Consider the following 15,680-nt stretch of genomic DNA (forward strand, 5'->3'; position numbering starts at 1 on the left):
TATTAAATTTTAATGGATTGAATGAAAGTCTAAAAAGAGTTTTAAATCACAAATCCCGTGTTTGACCCATACTTTAATGGTAAATGGGCCATAACTTCATCAAATCGCATTCAAATCGTGTGATCTTGGGCCCGTTGGATCGGTAATCGAAAAACATATCTAATAAGACCAAAATCAAGTCAAACGGACAAGATTTAATGTCTCAAATTTAAGCTACAAGAAAAATGAAGAAAATAAATTAAAAAGAATAATCTCCCTCCTTTAATTTAGAATTTGAAAGTTGAATATCTTTCTTAATGTTTTATGTGCCATCTATGATTACCAAAAAGAGGAAAATAAAGTCAACTCAGGATTGGGCACACTTTCTCCTTATGGGAAATTTGACAACCTATGTAGATTTGGGAAGATATTTTTCATGGAAAATCAATTCCATGGAAAATCTCAAAATTAAATTGTGTGATGGTTTTTAAAATAATTGGATATGATTCATAGATTTACTCTTCTGATCTTGTAAAATCAAAGGAGATCGATGCTCGAGTGACATGATCTGATGTCTACTCGAGTTCGATTGACGATCCTAGGGGTCCAATTGTGGATCCAACAGAGCAAAAGGCTCAAATCAATGATCTAAACAGATGATCTTCGATCAACGAATCTACGGCCAAGATTAGATTATATTTTTACCAACTTCGCCCACCTTTTCTGGGGTCAGACATTACAGATGAAAAACGGATGGCTGGTCAAAAAAAAAAAAATATCGTCTTGCAAGAAGAGTTAGCGTAGATAAATAGATTTAGAGCCAAATGGCTAAAAGAGGAAGACAAGAATACGGCCAATTTCTAGAATATTGCAAGTGATAGAAGGAAATCCAATCGTATCCATTCGTTATTTATAGATTGCGACCACTGTGAGGATCAAGTTTCTATTTTGGCCGAGGTTGTGCCGCCCTATGCTTGTCTCTAATCTTCTGAGGGAGGATATCTTCTTACGCCTTCAAAGCTTGTTTTTGGTCAGTTAGACCTTGCTTCTAAAGACATACTAGAGTGCAATTTAGTGAGGAGCAAATGTAGATAGCCCTTTTCTCTATGAAAGGGGATAGAACTACTGGGTATTGTGGTTTTTGTTTGACCATGAGTGTTGGAACACGATTAATGGGACTTGATGGTTTTGTTTTCTAAGTTTTATGAGGGTCTTCACTTAGAAACGATTGGCCCGGTTGAGGTGGGTGGTCCTCTCAAACTTGACGAAGGTGAAATGATTTGAGCCTTTTCTAGGCCCCTCGGGGTGGCAGATTCTAATGAAGCTGAGGTTAGGGTTGTCCTGCAAGGTATAATAAGGTTGGCTGAGCAGTCTGTCGTGGAAATGGTGATAGTGGAAGGTGACTCCCTAAATGTCATTAGATGGTTGCGAGGCAACGATTGGCACCCTTGGAGTGAGATTGCTGAGTGAGTGGGCAACTCCCCAGTCTCCTTTAACCATGTGAATAGATCGGCTAACTCGGACGCGGACAGGTTGGCCAGAGAGGTCGTTGCGCTTTAGGAGCTTTGTCTTTTTTATTTTCTCCCCCCGTGACGAATTTTCCCTCTCATGTGCTTTTTCTTTTGTTCTTTCCCCAACCCACTTGGTTGGTGTTGTAAATTCTTCTCATACTATTAATGAAACTTCACTATTAAAAAAAAATTATGAGGGTCTTCACTTAATCACTTAGAAGCACGGGTTCAACTCATATTTCATTCCCCACAAAGAAGGATGGGGTGGATTGCTCTTCTGATTTCCATTCTATTAGCTTGGTGGGAAGCTGATGCAAGATGATCGAAGGTTGAAATAATATTTCGTAGGATCATGGCACTTATGAACTATTCAAAAGCAATTGTTGATGGGAAAGGCACTGCCATTATCTTTATTAAGAGTCCAAACCAGGGGCCATTGCTGGCACAAGGCCTAGGACCATGCGGCCATACTCTGATTTGGGTCCAGTAACCCGCCTAGGCCAACATATTTGGTTTTGATACCAAAATTGACGCAGGATGGATCTATAGGAGGAGGTTGAAATAATATTTGCAATGGTAGGGATCTAAATTTCTGCAGAAAATCTAACAACAAATCGGGAAAAGGGTCGTACGGAACAATCTAACCGTTTGATCGATTCTTGGATATGTGGTCGAGGATATTATGGGAATGAATATATCCATTTTTTGGTGCAAATCTGACCGTTTGATCGTAAATCTGGTTGAAATATAGAATCTGTAATTTTCATAAACCGTCTGTTCAGATCTGATTTCGGGATCAGTTCTAACCGTTGGATTACTGTTGGTTTTGAATATGAGAGGACAACATTTAAACCGCAATAAACTCTAAAGTTTGGCCTTGATCAGACCGTTGGATGGTCTGATTAAGACTGATCTACATAAATTGATCAAGGTAGGGCTGATTTATGGGAGGGAAGAGAGGGAAGTTGATTTATGGGGAAAAACCAGAAAAAAAGGAAAAAAAAAGAGACATGAAAGAGATAGAAGGGTTGGAATCTCACCAACCAAAACCTTAGGCATCACACCAAGGAACCTAGGCATCACACCATACGTAAAGTAGACTTTGCATCAATTATTTGCAAGAAAGCAACATAAAATTGTTTTTCTTTCATTCATAACATAACATATAATTCTTTTTGAAAAGTGCCCTAAGGCTAACAATATATAAGAAGGAAGAAGAGAAATAGAAAGTTCTAAAACCCTAAAGAAAAAACCAATTCTTTTGGACCAAAGTACTATCTTACTTGCGTCCTACTTAAAAATCGCCTAATACACATGTGGGGCCTCTTTAAAACATACATAACTCAAATAACTTAAGTTATTGTAGTGTAAAAAGACTCTAATACCCCTACTATAACTTAGAGGACTTAAAAGACACCTAAAGACACTTAAAAAATTAAAATATGGTCCAACGATGGTCCCCATCATTCTCCCCCGCTTGAAAAATATTCGACCCTGTCGAATATATTGATTGGCATGACAAATGAGAGTTCTTCAACAATAATCTTCGCACATGTCTCATACGGTTGTCCTTTCCAACAAACTAGTTACTTCCAAAGCACAAGTAGCTTTGGGCAATCTTTTCGTTGATTCGAAGTAATATAATGGTGCGCCTTCGATGTACTCCGTGTACCAGGACATCTTAGGTGGAAAGAATTTTGGGTCATTTGCTACCTTACGCTTGTAGAATTCTGCTTGTGTAACTTTGAGTAGGTAGAAAAAAATTGGCAGTGGTCCAAACTTTGTGTGATTTGAAGTTCCTGTTGACTATGTTGAACGACTTTCCTTTTCCAGGCATGTTGTATGACATTTGTTGCTCTCTTGATTTTCATATGATGTTTACGAACTAACTTCTATCAAAACCAACTTTGAAGGATGACGACTGCTTTCTGAATCCTTGTGTAATACTATTGAGCTAAGTATCTTGGAAACTAGCTTTGTATGGCGATAGTGGCTTTGGTTCGTTGCTCAAATTCCGTGCACTCCGTAGAAAGTATTGGCATTGATTGTTTCGGCATGAACTCTTGACTCAGTGCAACATGTGGAATCTTGGAAGAGGTGCATACAAATCTTCGTGAGTGCGATCCAAGTGACATAGCAATCGGTCAAATTTGGCTTTTAAGCCTACCAATATCTCAACCATTCGATCTTAGTCGCATCTAGACAACATGTTTCCACCCTGAGCTCTGATACCAAATTGATGTAGGACGATCAAAAGTTGAAATAATATTTGGCTTTGATACCAAAATTGACGCAGGAAGGATCTTTGAGAGGAGGTTGAAGGAATATTTGCAATAGGAGGGATCTAAATTTCTGCAAAAAATCTTACAGATGGGAAAAGGGGTCATACGGAAAAATCTGACCGTTGCATCGCCTCGATTGGTGGATATGTGGTAGAGGATATTATGGGAATGAATATATCCAATTTCGGTGCAAATCCGAATGTCTGATTGTAGATCTGGGTGAAAATACAAAATCTGTAATTTTGGTAAACCGAAGGTACAGATCTGATTTCGTGATCAGTTCTAACTGTTGGATTGCTCCGGGTTTTGAATATGGGGGAACAAGATGTAAACTGCAACAAACCCTAATGTTTGAATCGGATCGTTGGATGGTCTGATTGGGATTGATTTGCAGAAATTGATCAAGAAAGGGCTTGACTTATTGGAGGGAAGAGTGGGAAGTTGACTTATGGGAAAAGCCAGAAAAAAGGAAAACCAAACATGAAAGAGAGGAGAAATTATATGGTGTAAGGCCTTACAACAATAAGGCCTTTGCAGGGTGGAAGTACCACCCTTGACATTTGATCCAACAGCAGCTCCTCAAAAAGTGAGCTGCTGTTGGATCAAATATCAAGGGCGGTACCCCTACCGTATTGTTGTAAGGCCTTACACCATATAAAATCTCGAAAAAGAGATAGAAGGGTTGGAAGCCCACCTACCAAAACCCTCGGCATCGCACCAAGGGGTTCCTAGGCTTAGCACCATAGGGAAAGTAGACTTGACATCCATAATTTGAAGAAAGCAAGAGAAAACTGTTTTTCTTTCATTCATAACGTAACATAGCATTCTTTTTTAAAAGTGCCCTAATGCTTACAATATATAAGAAGGAAGAAGAGAACTAGAAAGTTCTAAAACCCTAAAGAAAAAACCAATACTTTTGGACCAAAATACCCTCACACTTGCTTCCTACGTCAAAATCCCGTAATACACATGTAATGCCGAAGAGAACTTGAAAGTTCTAAAACCCTAAAGAAAAATCCAATACTTTTGGACCAAAATACCCTCATACTTGCTTCCTACTTCAAAATCCCGTAATACACTTGTAATGCCTCTTTAAAACAAGCATAACTAAAAGAACTAATGCTATTTTGATTTAAAAAGACTCTAATTCCCCTACTATAGCTTAAAGGACTTAAAAGATACTTGAAACACACTTAAAAATTAAAATATGGCCCTACTATGGTCCCCCTCAGAAGCGCCTATAAAGCCATGGGAAGGTCCTTGCTGATAGGCTAACGAAGGTGTTGTGGGGTCGGCAGGGGGGGGGAGGGGGGTTAACCCTGTTATGCAGAGTACTTTCATCCTGGACAAACAAATTGGGTTTGATAGCTATTAAGTGCTTGGATTTCTATACTAAAAGTGGGAAGAGTGGGGTGCTATGTAAGGTTGATGGAAGCTTATGATAGGGTAGAGTGGAGGAAGATCCCATGAGCCCATCATATTGTGATAACATAAAGACGATTGGAAATCTTTCTGAGCAGGGAGTGAAGCACTAAACACCTTGTAGTCATCTTCCAGACCATTCAGAATGTATCTAACTTATCCCATTCAGCAAGGGGTTCTTTGATGGTAGCAAACTGATCATACAGCGTTTTCCGTCTTCAAAAGACTTTCATGGGTTCTGTATTACCCTTCTGACAGTTTTGTACTTCATCCTGAAGTTGTAGGATGCGAGCTTAAGACTGCTGAGAAATGGTATCTTCGAGAACTTTTCAGAGTTCTCTGCTAAAAAGTGATGCTGAAAACTTTGCAAGAACTTTAGAAGAGATAGTAGAATTGATCCATGCTACAATCACTTGATCTTTGATGTGCCAGGACCCATTCTATGATTTCTTCTCCCATTCTGGTTCATTCATGCCATCCCTTTCTTTCCTCGAGGAAACATTGGGCGGACTACCCAATTTCTCAAGGTGAGCAAGAATGCCATTTGCTCCGTAACTAGGAGAATCTGTCTCTTCCATAAGAGATAATTATCATTTGTAACGTAAATTGTGTTAGTTGTTTGAGGCCAGGTTTTAAATCTCGGTTTCGGTTTCGGTACGAAATTTCGGACGAAATCTTGTAAAAATTTCACCGAAATTTCCGAAACGTTTCACCGAAATTTCCGAAATTTCACCGAAATTTTGTACTTCACCGAAACGTTTCACCGAAATTTCCGAACGAAACGTTTCGGCCGAAATTTTCGAAACGTTTCGGCGAAGTTTGGTACTTTTCCGACTCACTGTGAATTTCGTTTCGTTTTTCCCCCGAAATTTAAAACCATGGTTTGAGGAGAGGGAGGAAAGTATGAAAGCCAGCTAGTGGAAAGATAGGATGAAGGCGTGATGTGATGGAAGAGACAAGAAAGATTGGGAGAAAAAGATAAAGGATTGACACAAGTGTCGAGATCTAAGAAAGGAGATGACCTAAGTGTCTATGCCACAATGACCATATACAATGACCTCATTTGAAAATCAACTTGCGATGGTGTAAAAGTACAACCAGAGGAGGATGTGATTAAAGATATTGTCGGCGCTCCTAGGATATCATACCGTCATGTCATAAGATCTGTTAATGGGGCGGCAGACCAATTAGCTAGGAGGGGAGTTCACTTGGAATCCTTGGAGCAATATGATTTCCTTCCTCCTTGGTTCTTTGTGATGTTTTATTGTATTTATCATTGCTTTTGTACATTCCTTGTTTTTTGACCATCTAGTTCCTATTAATGAAATTCTTGATCATTAAAAAAAAAAATACAACAAGAGGATGATGTGATCCCCTTATCGAAGTCAGGAGTATAGTCGTCAACACCTACACCCACGCCCAATTACCTTTCTCATGCGAAGTTCTTTTAGAACAACCATCAACAACGAATGAGACAGAACAATTGTATTCAACTAAGTACCCAAATGAAAGTAAATTTATAGATTATTGGTTAAAATGTATGATCACATGAAATAGAAAGATGTACAAAACCAAACCTAGATATGACTAAGAGGTCACCATTGGTTGTGACAATTTATGGTGGCCAGTATACCTGCGGGTCTTTGAAATATTCTTGCGCACTCCATCCATGTAGTTAGATGCACCAATAGAAATATTCTTTTGCACTCCAGTCATGTAGTTAGATGCACCATAATCTAATTCTAAACACCATAAAGATGATGGTAATGAATTATCAAAGTTACTTGAGAAGCCAGTGGCAGAGAGGGTTGTCAAAATGACATTGGAAGCGTACTACAATAATCAATCGGATAACCTTTTAAATAGAAATAGGATATGAATGATTTGTCCAGTCTATGCCTGTAGTAGGCATAGCTTGATAGGCATGTTGTGTTCCACGGACCACCACCAGCTTCCTGAGTACCCCGCTAAACATATGCGTCTTTGAAATATTCTTGTGCACTCCATCCATGTAGTTAGATGCACCAATAGAAATATTCTTTTGCACTCCAGTCATGTAGTTAGATGCACCATAATCTAATTCTAAACACCATAAAGATGATGGTAATGAATTATCAAAGTTACTTGAGAAGCCAGTGACAGAGAGGGTTGTCAAAATGACATTGGAAGCGTACTACAATAATCAATCGGATAACCTTTTAAATAGAAATAGGATATGAATGATTTGTCCAGTCTATGCCTGTAGTAGGCATAGCTTGATAGGCATGTTGTGTTCCACGAACCACCACCAGCTTCTTGAGTACCCCGCTAAACATATGGGTGCTTTGCCCCTACCGTGTACTACTAACACGAGACTCGGGTTACTGAAATCACTTGATAATGATATGGCCTAGTTGTCGAAAATAGGAGCATATGTTCCTGTTATGATTCAATCCTAGTTGTAATCATTGAACCTTATATCTAGTTGTTCTTGCTTGCCCATATTGCATTTGGCAATAAAGGCTATGTTATGAGGAGGGAGGGTCCTACGTTGACAGTGGCCTGTGTGCAGATCCAAGTCTAAACCTGTAGAAGCTTTGACATAGCTGACTATAGGTTATAGGACTGGCAAATATCCTTGATTGGTAATATTCATCTGTGCTGTCTTGAACTATGTAGGTAATGGAATGAGAAATTGCATCTTTGTTCCTCTCTTGGAGTTCATGAATTCATTATACTTGCCATCTGAAATTTTCAAGTGCCATAAATCTAGACTAATTACGTCCCTGGGAATACAACGATAATATCTGAAATTTTCAAGTGCCATAAATCTAGACTAACATGATCGAATGTCCTTATGCCCCGTGGGAATACTATCAAAATCATACTCAACTTGAAACAACCATGCTTGATTAGCTTTCGGATACATCTATTGCAAGCAATCTCCCATCTCCTTTTTTTTTTTTTTTTTTTGAATGGTAACTGATATATAAATAAAAGGGGAACGACTGAAAGGAAACCACCCGCTCCCCCCACTAGGCCAGAACTATATACAGGAAAAGAAAAAAGAAAACAGAAAACATTACAAAAAGCAATTAAGGGGGAAGAAAGTCATAAAGCTCCAGAGACTGCTTTATCACGCCCGCTTTAGCCAAACTATCAGCGATTGCATTGGCAGATCTCCTAATATGAAGGAAATCCACCGAACATCCGACCGACATATCCTTTATTTCATCGAATAAATGAAGGAATCTCCAAGGAGGATTTACCGAACCCTTAAGCCACCGAATGACATTTACAGAGTCTCCTTCCACGATAGTGTTTGCTACCCTCTCTCTTCCTAACATTAGGATTCCTTGATAAGCGGCTCTGACTTCAGCTTCAGTAGAATCGGCGACTCCTATCGGCCCGGAAAAAGCCTGCACAACACTCCCCTCTGAATTCCTTAATACGCCCCCGATCCCAGCTGGACCCGGGTTACCCAAGCTTGATCCGTCAAAATTCAGCTTAGAAAAACCTACTGGAGGATTGACCCATTGCTGAGCGATTCTATGGGTGGGTATTTGACTGTTGCAGACCACTGTCCATCCTGCCCACAAGTCGAAGGCCGAAACAAATTTGAACAAGGGCAAAGACCTGGCCCAAGAAATCGATAAGACAACTACTTTGATATATAGACAATAGGAAGAAGATGCACGCCCCTCGAAGATCCGATTGTTTCTTTCCGACCATAAAACCCACAGCGTAGCCATTAATGAAATCGACCACAACACTTTACCTTTTGACCTCCATGGATTAAACGCCCACCCCTCAAATAGATCCTTAACTTGGGAAGGGAAAACCCACTCGATGCCGAATCTCTCCAGAACCCGTCCCCATACCACTCGAGCGACTTTGCAATGGATAAATAAATGCTCCGCCGATTCTTCTGCTTCGAGACACATAGCACAATGATTGACTATGATCATATGCCTAGCCCTCAAAAAATCTACCGTTTGAATACGTCCTTGAATCACCTTCCACCCGAAAAAACATATACTAGGAGGAACCTTCATCTTCCACACTTTTGCCACAGACCGATTTGCCGCACTCGGATACAGGCCTTTGTGGAAAGATTTTACCGAAAAATATCCCGATGTGTCCCACACCCTTGCACATCTAAAAAGGTCAATGGTTGTGGACAAGGAAGGTTCAACTGAGTTTAGGATCCATGTAATGACTATTGAAGTGTTTATCTTCCATTGAGCCATCTCCTTTTCAAATAAGGGTTGTGTATCAGTTTCGTCTAACATCCCCATCATTCTCCTTCCAGAAAAAGTCTGTAAATGGAGTTCCCAACATGGTTTTAAATTTTGGGTTCGGAACCCATTTCGTTCAGGGCCGAAATCCGAAACTTCGGGCTGAAATCCCGTAACGATAAAAAATAATATTTAATTCCGTACTTAATTTCGGTCGAAATTTTGGGAAAATATTATTTAATTATTAAAAGCAATTTTTTTGGGTGGAAATTCCTTGATTTTTGGAAAAAAATTCGGAAAAATGAAATTTCGAAATTTCGGCTGAAATAAAATACCATTTCGGGTATTATCGTTTTCGATTTCGGTATCCACCGAAATTTCGGATTTCGGTCGAAATTTAAAACCATGGTTCCCAAAGGGAATAGTTAGTTGCATTGAACCCAACCGAGATGAACTATGATCTATCACTCTCGACAGCCATAGTAGACCACTAAATGCCAATAAACAACCACTCGAACATCTCAAGAACATGAAATTAAACTGGATGATTCTGATTCCGACACCATAGGATATCCAAGACGTCAAAACTCAAAAGGACACTGGAAGGTTTGACTGAGTTTTGGATCCATATAATGCCTCGTGCAGTATTCATCTTCCATTGAACCATCTCCTTTTCAGAAGCGGGTTATGTATCAGTTCTGTCATCCTCATCATTTTTCTTTCAGCAAATGTCTGGAATGAATTTCCCAAAGGGAATAGTTAGTTGCATCGAACCCAACGGAGATGAGCTCTGATCTATTACTCTCGACAGCTATAATAGACCACTAAATGCAAATAAACAACCACTCGAAGTGCTCAAGAACACTAATTCCTACTGGATAATTTTGTTACTGTAGGATATCCAAGACCTCAAAAATGATTCCAAGATTTTTCAATCAGTCCCAAGGCACCCACAAGTCAGTTTCATAAACCAATTTCGACCATGCAGAAATTTCAGATCTAGAACTTATCAAAAGTTGCTTACGAATCAGATGTTAATATGAACTAAATAAACCTTCAACATGATCACGAACCCCATGCAGAGATTTCAGATCCAGAACTTATCATAGGCTGCTTACATCAGATGTTAATATGAACCAAATAACCCTTCAACAAGATCCCAAATCAAGAACTCATCAAAAGGTGCTTTCAAATCAGATGTTAATATGGAGTCTGTTGGTCGTGTCGTTCATCAATACGCCAATGTAATAGGTCCTCTAATGAATCTGAGGATCATCTTTATGTAAAGTGATGTGGAACATCTTGTCCTGCACAACCTTTTTGAATATCAATGAATTGTCGCTTTTTGGACCTTACTGTTCACAATGGAACCTCTCAAAAGGTAAAGATGACACACCACAAAGTGCAATCTGATTGCACAAATTCAATGAACCAAATCTCAAGAGGAAGGAACAGTCCACGATTCCAATCTGATTGCACTAAACAATCCAAGAAGCATACCAAGTTGATAAAATTAGGGTTTCCTCAACTCAACCTCACAATTAGAGGAACAACCCATGAATACTCAAGGGTGCAAAAAATGTGCCTCAACAACATTGAGATCTAAGCCTCTAGGTCTAAATCAAAAGCACATACAAAAAATAGTGAGGGAACTTCCCGACAAGATGGATGAGGTATTTCTTCCTCTAGGGAATTCTCTAATGGATCTTCTTCTCTTCACGAATAGTTGTTGTAGATCTTCACTGGCTCTAATACTTTGTCAAATCTAAGAGAATGGAAGAAAGTAGAAAAGAGGAAAAAAGGCAAGGGAAACTACGCAAACTGTTTTGAGTACTTTGGAATTCCAAGTTAGAGCTCACTCTCTCCTTAATTTTGTATAACCACTTAAAACCAAATTAAACAATTGTGCTTGAGCTATACACCACACTTCTTGGCATAATAGTAATCTACACAATTGACTTTACAATCATACACTTATACTCATTTGTATATGAGTCATGTACAAAGATATTATCCCAAATCAAACTCCACGACTTGAGCTCGATTGTTGTAGGAGGGAGGCCTTGAAAGAGCATCCACCTTCCATTTCATCTGATCAAGTCATGAAAGAGGACCGTGATTGTCTTTTAGACACTATGTTGCCTTGACTATAATGGAAGAGGTAGAAGCATCAAAGTAGGAGTCTCCAGGGCATTGAGGGTCTGAGGCTCCTCTGTTAATAGTAAATTGTTGAATGTTGGGGTCTTCGAACAGCAGATCTGAGCCCTCTTTTGTTTTCAGCACCAGAAATTACAGAAATATGTTTGACACAGACTTGCATTAAGTTCTAAATAGTACTCTTTTCATTCATCCGGATTGCCCACAACAGAGTAGGCCTTGTAGTTCTCAGCATTTCCTTTTGTATGCAATTTAACATCAGGTTCTTTAGTGGAGGGAACATTGTATTGATGGAGGCTGATCTGAGTACAACATTTGCAGAATGATTTTTTTTTCCACAATTTTGGCAGAAGTGGCTCCATCTGTAGCACAATTGATGTACCTTTCAGACTAGGAGATGCAAGCCCAAGGCCTTGTCATGCTTGTACATGGAAAAAGCACATCCCTTTTCTTCTCTCGTCCAGTCTGAAAGCTTGATTACTTGGAGGTAGCTGAGCAGAGATTTCCAAAGCTAAATTCTGCTATCACCTACAAAGAACATCCTTAATGCTGATGGTGATGCCTTTTGGATTTAGGAGTTTTCTGGTCTTATATTATGCACATCTATAGTTACTGCCACTAAATTAGTTAATTTTAGGTCTTATATTATGCACATTTATAGTTACTGCAACTAAATTAGTTAATTTAAAATTTCACAATGCGTGCTTTGAACCTTTGATTATTTCTCACAGATGTTTCCTACTCTTCCAGAATTTTTCGGAACTGTTGATTCTATGCTCATACCCGGTTGATGCAAATAAACTTTCTTACATTGTGCATATATTTCCAACCCTGGATGCTTGTAAACTTACTAGTGCAACAACACTTGGTATGCCTCAGGTCCTAATCGATTTTGGTCTGAGCTACACTTCTACCCTTCCCGAAGATAAAGCTGTTGACTTGTACGTGCTCGAGAGAGCATTGCTTTCCATGCACTCTTCTTGTGGGAATGTGGTAAGTAAATATGGGCCCCATTTTGTTGTCCATGACTTTCGAAAATCAAGCTATCAATTTTTCTCACTGTTCTGGCTTCTTGCACAGATGGATCGAATACTTGCTGCATACAGGAAGTCGTCAAAACAATGGTCTGCCACATTTAACAAGCTTGCACAAGGTGCAAAGCTCATTCTTGCTCATTTTCTTTTTGGCTCTGTTTCTTCCGACGTAAAATGGACATAAAACAAAATTTACCCCCCTTTTTATGTCGAAAATTGAGCATAAAATTTGTGAGTTTTTCTATGTTGTAAGTCCATATAGTCATGCCTTACACCATAGGATGATCCCAACTTTCCACACCATAGGATGATCCCAACTTTCCATTTGATGGGCCACAATGTAAATACATTGCGCCCCAAAAATCATTTCCGTATCTCAACTCTTGGATCTATTGAGGTTTCCATAATATGCAGTTCCTCAATGGATCATAGGGCTAGGTTTATCCTATGGAAATGGTTTTTTAGGCGCAACCTATATACTTTTGTGGCCCATCAAATGTGATGGTTTGGATCATCCTATGCTGTAAGCCGTACAGTGCTTTTTGAAAAATACTGGACTGTACGGGCTTACGCCATATAAAATCTCTAGAATTTGTTTTACACTCATTTTATGTCGAAATAAAGACGGAGCCAAATTTATGGACCACAATTAATCCTGCAGCTTTTGCATTAAACCTCTATAATTTTTACAGTGAGACAGCGAGGCCGAAAGCGCACCATGGTCGGTTGAGGATTCTTCAGCCAAAATCATGCATGCATCTTCAGGAACAGAAGTTGTGCCTTTGTAGATTAATTAATTCAGTGTTATCATCAATACTTGATGTATTTCCCAAAATTTTATAACTAGTTTGATGCAATTTAATTTAACAGAGGGCGACCTACTAATAGTCTGATACGTTTTAATTTATTAAAGACTACTATTTATTCGTGTCCGTGCTGTTTTTGCCACTAATAACTATGATTATGTCGTTCATTTTTGTTCCATGGAAAGTCTTTTTTAAACGTGAATCTTTCCTATATCAGTCTCTGTGAAAAAAATTTATTGGAAAAGTTTTTCCATCTTACCACGAATTTAACTTCCCACCTTACACATGAAATGAAAACTATAGTGGGAGGGAAAATCAAACCTCTCTCTCTCTCTCTCTCTGCCTTGAGTTTGTTTGCTGCTCCAATCAAACCTCCCATTTTTATTTTTTAGGTTTCTCTGTCTCTCTCTGCTTTGAGCTTGTTTGCTGTTCCAATCAAACCACGATTTCTATTTTTTAGGTCTCTCTCTCTCTCCCTTGAGTTTTCATCTGCTTTTAGAAAGCTGAAATCCACTCCCATCATTCCAAAGCGGCGGAGAGAAAAAAAAAATCTCCACCAGCAGCATCGTTTTGGGGTTTTTGATTCATTTGTGGTTTTTGCTTATGAAATGGAGAAAATTTCGGACCTGTGCTGGTAGAGACTAATTTATATGCACTCTCCATTTGTCATATTTGTTGAAGAAAATGTGTTGGGGATGAATCATCTTTTGTGGAGATGTGCATGAAGATGATGCTTCATGGCGCATTAACAGTAGAGGTGCCTCTGTTTGATCGATCACGGCCATAGTTGGATAACAGCTTTAGCGGTGACATTCTCTTGGGCAATCTCTTGGGCAAATCTCTTGGGGCAAATCCAAAGAGGGTTTTCCAGTACGTTCGTAACAAAATATTTCTAGGTCTATAAATGACTTGTTTTAGGTAAAAGATAAAACATTACCATATGATTCAGGTGCTTAGTACACATTGGCACTCCAATGCATTTTGACCTGTATCATTGATAATAATAGGAACCGAACAATTATGCCAAGGAAAAGTTTGATTCGAAGGGAAAGGAAGAGGCACAAATTGGAACACAATCACGGCAAATCCCAAGATATTATTACTAAGAGGGATGAATAAAGATCCAGATAACCCAAATGTGTTGCATACGGCAGATATTGTATAATTGTTCGTTTTTTCGCAATTTTTTCCATCCCTCTGTGTTTATTAACCCAATAGGTTCACAATCAATCACAATATGGGTACTCGTGATTGTGTGGTTAGAAAGAGAAATATCCGAAGGGATACAACTATGTATTGAAAGATAATGCGTATAGAGAGCATATGAGACGTTCGACCAATAATTTGTAGACAAAATCCCAATATTTTTCCTCATCAAACATTGAGCAAACAAAGTGAAATCATTTTGCTTCAAAACAAGAGGAACAATATCACCCTTTTTCTTAAGTAAGAATTGAAATGATAAGCAATTGGATTGGAGTATGTAGGGATACAAAAAAAAATAAGGCTTTTAGAAACTCCCTTTTTTTAGCCATTTTTGCTATTTTATTTCGACGTCGGAAAGGAAGCTGTTTTATTTAGAAAGTTCGCTTACGCGTGATTAGAGAGGAAGCTGTTTTATTTAGAAAGTTCGCTTACGCGTGATTTGACAGGTTTTAAAGGGGTTCGAATCCATTGACTTCATTCAAGGAGAGGAGAACAAATGTAAAACGAACCTTTCTCACCACTTAAAGAATTGACTCGTGTTGGAATCCGTGATGTTTGCCTCCAAGATGCAATGAAGCCTGTACACCAAATCTACTGATACTTGTTGTAGTTACAAACGGAAACAGACCTGAACACCCTTAAATTTTGATAAGTTTGTGAGATACTAGTTTTTGTTTTCGCGAAAAACAGATAACCAAAGGTAAAACAATGAAATAGACTAAAAGAGAATTTACAAATCTCTAATGAGGGAGAAGAAGGCTTCAGATATCACAAGAAAATAATTCCCATAATGAAATCTCGGATTTACTACAAATAGTGAGTTTCTGGTTTATAAATAGACCTTCTTGTGCCTTTTCACACTGAATTGTACCTTTTGGAGGCACCTAATCATGATGAGTTGCTTATCTGACTATGAGATCAAACTAGAACACTATTCTATGGTCCAGATTGACTCTAGAATGAATGTTGGATTTAGTAAAACTCTAATCCTCCTCCAATAATCGTTAGATTGCGACTGATCACCAATCTACTACTCGGATTGCACCTGATCGACCTTTGATCATTG

At 38.8% G+C, this 15,680-nt stretch overlaps 1 protein-coding gene across 3 annotated transcripts in view; it reads left to right on the plus strand.

Moving 5' to 3' along the window:
- LOC143887663 (Protein kinase superfamily protein) overlaps positions 1–13,534 on the plus strand; it is a 59,392-nt gene extending 45,858 nt beyond the window's left edge. For 2 of the 3 annotated variants that reach the window (XM_077391780.1, XM_077391779.1), the window contains 3 exons: positions 12,448–12,561; positions 12,649–12,692; positions 13,295–13,534. In XM_077391780.1, coding sequence (XP_077247895.1) covers positions 12,448–12,561; positions 12,649–12,692; positions 13,295–13,445 — 309 coding nt within the window. In that variant the 3' untranslated portion in view covers positions 13,446–13,534. Of the gene's footprint in view, positions 1–12,447; positions 12,562–12,648; positions 12,722–13,294 lie in introns of all 3 variants that reach the window. The other variant, XM_077391781.1, reaches the window with a different exon arrangement.
- Positions 13,535–15,680: the final 2,146 nt, after the last annotated feature.

Source organism: Tasmannia lanceolata, unplaced genomic scaffold (assembly GCF_043159265.1).
Source record: "Tasmannia lanceolata isolate RefF3 unplaced genomic scaffold, GAP_Taslan_0.1 ptg000012l, whole genome shotgun sequence".
Taxonomy (NCBI): Eukaryota; Viridiplantae; Streptophyta; class Magnoliopsida; order Canellales; family Winteraceae; genus Tasmannia; species Tasmannia lanceolata.